The 8,243-nt window shown below is 39.4% G+C and overlaps 2 protein-coding genes across 2 annotated transcripts; both read left to right on the top strand.

The window, feature by feature from the left end:
• The first annotated feature begins 249 nt into the window (after positions 1-249).
• On the top strand, positions 250-918 carry LOC135197666 (X-linked retinitis pigmentosa GTPase regulator-interacting protein 1-like). The gene has a single exon (XM_064224679.1). The coding sequence runs from the start codon at positions 250-252 to the stop codon at positions 916-918; it is 669 nt and encodes a 222-aa protein (XP_064080749.1).
• Positions 919-1,108: 190 nt separating this feature from the next.
• On the top strand, positions 1,109-2,041 carry LOC135197665 (cilia- and flagella-associated protein 58-like). The gene has a single exon (XM_064224678.1). The coding sequence runs from the start codon at positions 1,109-1,111 to the stop codon at positions 2,039-2,041; it is 933 nt and encodes a 310-aa protein (XP_064080748.1).
• The last annotated feature ends 6,202 nt before the right edge of the window (positions 2,042-8,243 follow it).

The following is an 8,243-nucleotide window of genomic DNA, read 5'->3' as shown; positions in this document are numbered from 1 at the left end:
ACGGGAAAGAATTCAACGAAGGAGAGAAGAACGCGAAAAAAATGAGGGATTCTGAGGGATTTCTTTTCCGTCTCCGGAGACTTCCTCCTCCTGAAGACCATACGAGGAATGGAAATGGCTTCGTGGAGACTTGGATCCCGAGTGAACCTCAGTGGCAGTTTCAGAAACTAAGCAGACCTCCAGCCGTGATATGTGATCTATCACCCCAAAATGTTCGAAGTTTTTGTACTTTTGTGCCTGCTTCAAGCTATGGATGTGCACACCAGCATCGAGCTTTACATTCGTCGCACGGATGTATTGAGGGCTCAGCGATTGCTGGAATCAACGACGACTACATCTGCCGCTACACCGTCTACTGTTGAACTTGTTACTGGCCGCGGGAACGGAAACGTCTCCCGCGGAAATCTTGTTAGTAACAATCGTTACCTGGCGCTGTTCTTCGGAGCAGCGATTATTCTTTTATTACTCGGCTGGCTGACCTTCTCTTACTTGAAGAGCAGATCAGCCTTCTCTTGGCTGAATTCTAACCAGCAGAAGGACGGCGACGGCGAAGTGTCTGCCTTAGATGACTCCCATGTTACGGAGATTGTGGATCTAGAGGCGACACATCCAACGGAAACTCAGGCGTTCGAAGAAGAAGAAGAATGTTTTTCGTCACAAATGTCAACGATTGAAGACGATGAGGATGACTCCGAGGAGGAGAATATGGTATTAGACGACGACGAAGATCATGAGGAGGAGGAAACGGCATCCGACGAAGACAAAGATAATGAGGAGGAGGAGGAGGAGGAGATGGTATTAGACGTCGACGAAGATCATAAGGAGGAGGAGGAGGAGATCGTATCAAACGACGATCATCATCATGAGGAAGGGGGAAGCGGAGGAGGAGGAAACAGCATCGGACGACGACAGAGATAATGAGGGGGAGGAGAAGACGATATTAGGCGACGAAGGCTACGACGAAAAGGAAGACGAAGATGGCCACAACCAGTTCTTAGAAATTCTGGGCCAGTTCATCAACGATCCCAGATCCCCCGTCGAATTCCCAAGGCCATCACTCCTGCTGCGTGATCCCAGCAGGAATTACGTTTACAAGGCAGTCCTCACGATGCGTGAGAAGCTGGATAGACTGGCCAGGCAGAATGAAACGCTGGAGAAGGAACGAAAGGACCATCTGATTTTGAATCAGGAATTGCAAGTCCAAGATGAGATGGAATGGCAAATCAACAAATCGAAAGATGAGGTAGGAGAGCTTAATAAGAAAGATATAGAAAAGAAGGACGATAATGATCAGCTTTCGATTGAAAAAACTGTCCATACTCCGAAGGACAAAGTCGGATGTGTAGAGAAAGACAGTAAGAACATGGGTGAAAAATCCCAAGAACAGGGTCCTTCTGATGCCGCTGAACTGCAGCGGATCATAGATAAACAAGCTGATCAAATCCAACGTCTGAGGAAGAAGGTCCTGGAGATGGAAGAGGAGAGACGACAGTGTGAGGCCGATTTCCAGGGTTGGGAAAGAACAGCCTACACGGTCGGGAAGGAGAACTCGGAGTTGAAGGTCATCTTGGAGGACCTCAGTCGAAAAAAGCGACTTTTCGAAGAAGGTAATAAGGACCTAAAAGAAGAAGTCAAAGAGCTCAAGAGAAAACTAGACGAAAACAGAATGAACGTAATGAAGAAGGAAAAAGAGATCAGGTCCACTTTAGAGGAAATTAAGAATATTAGGAGACAGCTTACTGAAGAATTGACAGTCTGCAATCAGATAAGGAATGAAAAGGAGTTGATGGCCCTCCACATTAAAAAACTTGAATGCGAGAATGCAGATTATATGAAAGACGTGGCCTATTTTAAGGAATGGTTTGAGAAGGACTACACAGATCACTGTGAGGATGTGGAAATTTGCCTGGAAAAGTTCTTGGAAGTTTCAGACAGGCAGCAGTTGCTCCTGAAGGAGAAATTACAAATAATGAGAAAGACAAGAGACTCCGATGAAGTGGAAGTTAACGAATGGCGAGTCTCCCCAAACTCGTCAGACTGAGGAGCTCTCATTGGCTAGAGTCAACGGCTGTTCAAAAGCCAGAAGATCAGCTTTCAGGAGGCCGAGAGCCAGCAGCTATTAGGAAGCAAGAGGACCAGCTCTCAGGAGGATGAAAGCAAAAAACTGTTCGGAGGCAGGAGGACCAGCTCTCAGAAGGACGAGAGCCAACAGCTGTTAGGAGGCAGGAGGACCAGCTGTTAGGAGGCAGGAGGACCAGCTCTCAGGATGACGAGAGCCAATAGCTGTTAGGAGGCAGGAGGACCAGCTCTCAAGAGGACGAGAGCCAACAGCTGTTAGGAGGCAGGAGGACCAGCTCTCAGGAGGACAAGAACCAACAGCTGATCGGAGACAGGAGGACCAGCTCTCAGGAGGACGAGAAGAAGTTTCATGCCTACTACTTCATGTGTGAATTGGGTTATGCATTGAATTCCATGTTTTGCATATATCACAGTGGCAACCTCTGGCGCGGTGTAAAAACCCGTAAGTTCAATGCCTTTTACATATGCAAAATATGGGTTATGCAATGCATACTGGATCAAATAGAAGCTGCTCAATTTTGTGATGGAATTCATTCCTGGATAAAGTTGTGGAAGCATCTCTGCGCGATGGAGAGACACAGCGGCTGCTGGGGCCCGTTGAGCGCCCCTCCTCTTGCCACACGATACCCTCAGGGGTATCAATGCCATCACATATGGGTGCCGACGGCACCATGGCGCGGCGTAAGAACCCGTAAGTTTCATGCCGACTACTTCATATGTGAATTGGGTTATGCATTGCAAATTGAATCCCATTTTCTGCATATACTACCGTGGCAACCTCTGGCGCGGTGTAAAATCCCGTAAGTTCAATGCCTTTTATATATGCAAATCATGGGTTATGCAATGCATAATGGATCAAATACTTGCATATACTACAGTGGCAACCTCTGGCGTGGCGTAAAAACCCGTAAGTTCAATGCCTATTACATATGCAAAATATTTGATCTCACTGTGGCAGAGGGACACTGTCAGGAGTCGCTGCATTCCAACGTCGTACAATCTGGAGATTGGAAGCTTCCTGTCTGTAGCGAAGGAGTGAATAGAATTTGAATTTCATCAACAGTGAGCAGAGAAATGGCTGGATTTTGAACTCTCAAGAAATCTCCTGTTTTCCATCAAAGTTCCTCACTGGCTGGCAGCCATCAAATGGCTGAGGTTTCCATCTTTTTGCTAGCTGACGGAGCGGAGGAAGGGGAAGGGGTCCACCCTGGTCCCCAAAACTAAAACCCCTATCCTATGAAGCTCCATTTGGCAAGGATGCCCCAGGGGTGAGATCAATTCAGATTGGCAAAGACCCAAAACCCAACAATACATACATATATATATATATATATATATATATATATATATATATATATATATATATATATATATATATAAGTATAGCGAATACCACGGGAAAAATGATAGTCAGTAATCCAAGCGCTTTCGTCTTTACTCAGACATCGTCAAGGAGCTACTAAAGTACAATTGGAGAGGAAGGCCTCAGGTACAAACAAGATCAGGAATACCAGATGGTTAATTATCAAAAGGGTAAAAATTAAAAGGGATAATCCAGGATTATCGGATATCACACGGTCACAAACTTAAACAGATTCTGACCCTAGCCGAAATTACAAAGTATCTTTACCAGTCCAAAAACATGTAAAAACTGAATATATAATTTTGTTGCTTATATTTATCTACAACTTTTTTTTTTAATTATGAAAGCATCAAGTTTAAATAAACCAAGACTTAAATTTAGAACATTTCTATTATTTGACTTGATAAAACAAGATTCAATGATATTCCTTTTAACTGTGTCATTACATGGGACTAAGGCTCTTGCTTGACTCCAGTTAATAGGATGGTCTAAATCTCTCATATGTACGAATAATGCATTCGATATTTGCCCAGTTCTCACAGAATATTGATGTTGCTTCAGACGCTGTGAAAGAGATTTTCCGTTCTGTCCGTAATAGACTTTATCACACTTTTTGCAAGGAATTTCATATATGCAACCTGGAAGATCTTTAGGAGAATTTTTGATTACTAAACTCTTGACATTAATATTACTGAAAACAACATTGATGTTAAAAAGCTTTAAAATTCTAGGAATATCTAAAAACCTTTCATCATAGGGTCATTTTAGAATGTTATGCTTACTAAATTCAACTTTGTCATTAGTTGAATAAAATGTTTGTCTAGCTCTTTTCCATGCCACATCTACAAAAGTCCTTGGCTATTTAAGTTTCAATGCAATATCATAAATAGTTTTAATTTCAGCGTCAATAAACTGCGGGCTACAGACACCTAAAGCCCTTAGGAACATCCCAGAAAAAACAGAGAATTTAACATTTTGATGGTGATTGGAGTAGTAATGAACAAAAGAGGCAATATTAGTTGATTTTCGAAAGACTAAAAAGGTGAAATTTCTATCATTTCTATGGACAGTTACATCAAGAAAATTCAAATTACAATTTCTTTCTTTCTTCCTCTACAGTAAATTTTATAGAAGGGACTCAATTATTGAGATTATTAAGGAATTCCTGGAGGTTTTCGTGAACTGGCCAAATACAGAAAATATCATCCACATATCTAACCAAATAACTTTTTGGGGCAAAATTCTTGGTAAGAGTTTTGTCTCAAAAAATTCCATGTAAATATTTCTAAGGACAGGAGATAAGGGATTACCCATAGCCATGCCAAACTTTTGTACAAAAAATTCCCCATTGAAACAAAATTTACTATCTTTGATACATGACCTTATGAGACTAATGAGATTTGCTACACTTAAGGGAATGTCATGACGCTCTAATTCCTCTTCCAAATATTCAAGTAAGTCATCTACAGGCACTTTTGTAAATAAAGAGACAACATCAAAACTAACCATATTAAAATCATAATTCAGATTTAAACTATTCAATTTGTTTATAAAATCAACATTGTTTTTAACATTCGTGTTAGAAATGTTTCCTACCAAAGGAGTAAGAAATTTTACAAGCCATTTAGATAAAATTATACGAAACTGAGCCCACTGAACTAATGATTGGTCTGATAGGGTTATTGATTTTATGTGTCTTGACTAAACCATACATATAAGGTAGGGAGGCGCATTGCGGTGTAAACTGTTTAATTAAATGGTCCAAGCCCTTCAAAATGGATTTAATTTGTTTATTAAAATGGGAGTTAACTGTCTGTGTAGGGTCAGACCTCAGTTTCGTATAAGTATCAGTATCATTTAGCAATGTCATTGTTTTACTTATATAGTCACTTTTATTCATTATTACCACTGCATTAGATTTATTGCTGTGTCACCTTCACTGTTTCGTCTTCTTTAATTTCTTAAAAGCCTGGAGAAATCTCACGGGTACATTAGGGGAGAAGGTTTACTCATAGCAACATACACAATACCTTTACAAATATTGATATCCATCAGGGCATAGTTTTGATTAATTTTTCTAAATAACAAAAGGATTTTGAGATGTCGACACAGTCCATGTTACCATTAAATACACCAAAGCTTAACCATATCCAAAGCCGCTGTCGTAGCACTATCCACTCGTTTGTCAGATTAAATTAATCATGAAGTCCACGTTAGCATGCTTAGTCAGTCGCTTTCAGCAATAAGATTTTCAGCTTGACTAGGAGCTTCCTTTCAAGACGGTTGCAGCACTTTCTCAATTTTCCGTAGCAATAATCCAGCATCCGATTCTTCCAATCGACAGGAACCGTCTGATTAAAGCTATACCGTCTGCTTCTAAGTGTACGGAACACATCATCTACTTCCACTTTTGTGATGTCGATGTGTTTCTGAAGTATGGTATTCCTGATCTTGTTTGTACCTGAGTCCTTCCTCTCCAATTGTACTTTAGTAGCTCCTTGACGATGTCTGAGTAAAGACGAAAGCGCTTGGATTTCTGACTATCATTTTCCCGTGGTATTCGCTTATTTATGAAGTCACGTGCATCTACTGTGATTTTTTTAAGCCATATGGAAACCACACGCAACTTTTACGCCTTTTCTCTGAATTTTCCGAACCTGGTTCTATTCGTGACATCCTTCTGTAATACTCTTATCATCGCTCACAAACTGAAACTCCGACTCAACTTTCTACGGAAGTGCATGAACGAGCAAGTGATGCCCAAGTCGATTTTACCAGTGAGAATTCTTCGCTTAGCAGAGCGACCTTTCGACGAGTTTCAACGCATCATACTTCAGAAACACATCGACATCACAAAAGTGGAAGTAGATGATGCGTTCCGTACACTTAGAAGCAGACGGTATAGCTTTAATCAGACGGTTCCTGTCGATTGGAAGAATCGGATGCTGGATTATTGCTACGGAAAATGAGAAAGTGCTGCAACCGTCTTGAAAGGAGCTCCTAGTCAAGCTGAAAAATCTTATTGCTGAAAAGCGACTGACTAAGCATGCTAACGTGGACTTCATGATTAATTTATCTGACAAACCAGTGGATAGTGCTACGACAGCGGCTTTGGGATATGGGTTAAGCTTTGGTGATTAATGGTAACATGACTGTGTCGACATCTCAAAATCCTTTTGTTATTTAGAAAAATTTAATCAAAACCTATGCCCTGATGATATCAATATTTGTAAAGGTATTGTGTATGTTGCTATGAGTAAACCTTCTCCCCCTAATGTACCCGTGAGATTTCTCCAGGCTTTTAAGAAAATTAAAGAAGACGAAACAGTGAAGGTGACAAAAGCAGATAAATCTAATGCAGTGGTAATAATGAATAAAAGTGACTATATAAGTAAAATAATGACATTGCTAAATGATACTGATACTTATACGAAACTGAGGTCTAGACCTACACAGACAGTTAACTCCATTTTAATAAACAAATTAAATCCATTTGAAGGGCTTGGACCATTTAATTAAACAGTTTACACCGCAATGCGCCTCCCTACCTATGGTATGGTTTAGTCAAGACACATAAAATCAATAACCCTATCAGACCAATCATTAGTTCAGTGGGCTCAGTTACGTATAATTTATCTAAATGACTTGTAGAAATTCTTACTCCTTTGGTAGGAAACATTTCTAACACGAATTTTAAAAACAATGTTGATTTTATAAACAAATTGAATAGTTTAAATCTGAATTATGATTTTAATATGGTTAGTTTTGATGTTGTCTCTTTATTTACAAAAGTGCCTGTAGATGACTTACTTGAATATTTGGAAGAGGAATTAGAGCGTCATGACATTCCCTTAAGTGTAGCAAACCTCATTAATCTCATAAGCTTATGTATCAAAGATAGTAAATTTTGTTTCAATGGGAATTCTTTGTACAAAAGTTTGGCATGGCTATGGGTAATCCCTTATCTCCTGTCCTTAGCAATATTTACATGGAATTTTTTGAGACAAAACTCTCACCAAGAATTTTGCCCCAAAAAGTTATTTGGTTTAGATATGTGGATGATATCTTCTGTATTTGGCCAGTTCACGAAAACCTCCAGGAATTCCTTAATAATCTCAATAATTTAGTCATTCTATAAAATTACTGTAGAGGAAGAGAGAAATTGTAATTGAATTTTCTTGATGTAACTGTCCATAGAAAATGATAGAAATTTCACCTTTTTAGTCTTTCGAAATCAACTAATATTGCTCTTTTGTTCATTACTACTCCAATCACCATCAAAATGTTAAATTATCTGTTTTTTCTGGGATGTTCTTAAGGGCTTTAGGTGTCTGTAGCCCGCAGTTTATTGACGCTGAAATTAAAACTATTCATGATATTACATTGAAACTTAAATAGCCAAGGACTTTTGTAGATGTGGCATGGAAAAGAGCTAGAAAAACATTTTATTCAACTAATGACAAAGTTGAATTTAGTAAGCATAACATTCTAAAATGACCCTATGATGAAAGGTTTTTAGATATTCCTAGAATTTTAAAGCTTTTTAACATAAATGTTGTTTTCAGTAATATCAATGTCAAGGGTTTATTAATCAAAAATTCTCCTAAAGATCTTCCAGGTTGCATATATGAAATTCCTTGCAAAAAGTGTGATAAAGTCTATTATGGACAGACCGGTAAATCTCTCTCACAGCGTCTCAAGTAACATCAATATTCTGTGAGAACTGGGCAAATATCGAATGCATTATTCGTACATATGAGAGATTTATACCATCCTATTAAGTGGAGTCAAGCAAGAGCCT

Source organism: Macrobrachium nipponense, chromosome 21 (assembly GCF_015104395.2).
Source record: "Macrobrachium nipponense isolate FS-2020 chromosome 21, ASM1510439v2, whole genome shotgun sequence".
Lineage (NCBI taxonomy): Eukaryota > Metazoa > Arthropoda > Malacostraca > Decapoda > Palaemonidae > Macrobrachium > Macrobrachium nipponense.
Note: the sequence above shows the minus strand (reverse complement) of the source record. Positions and strands in the feature narration are given on the sequence as shown.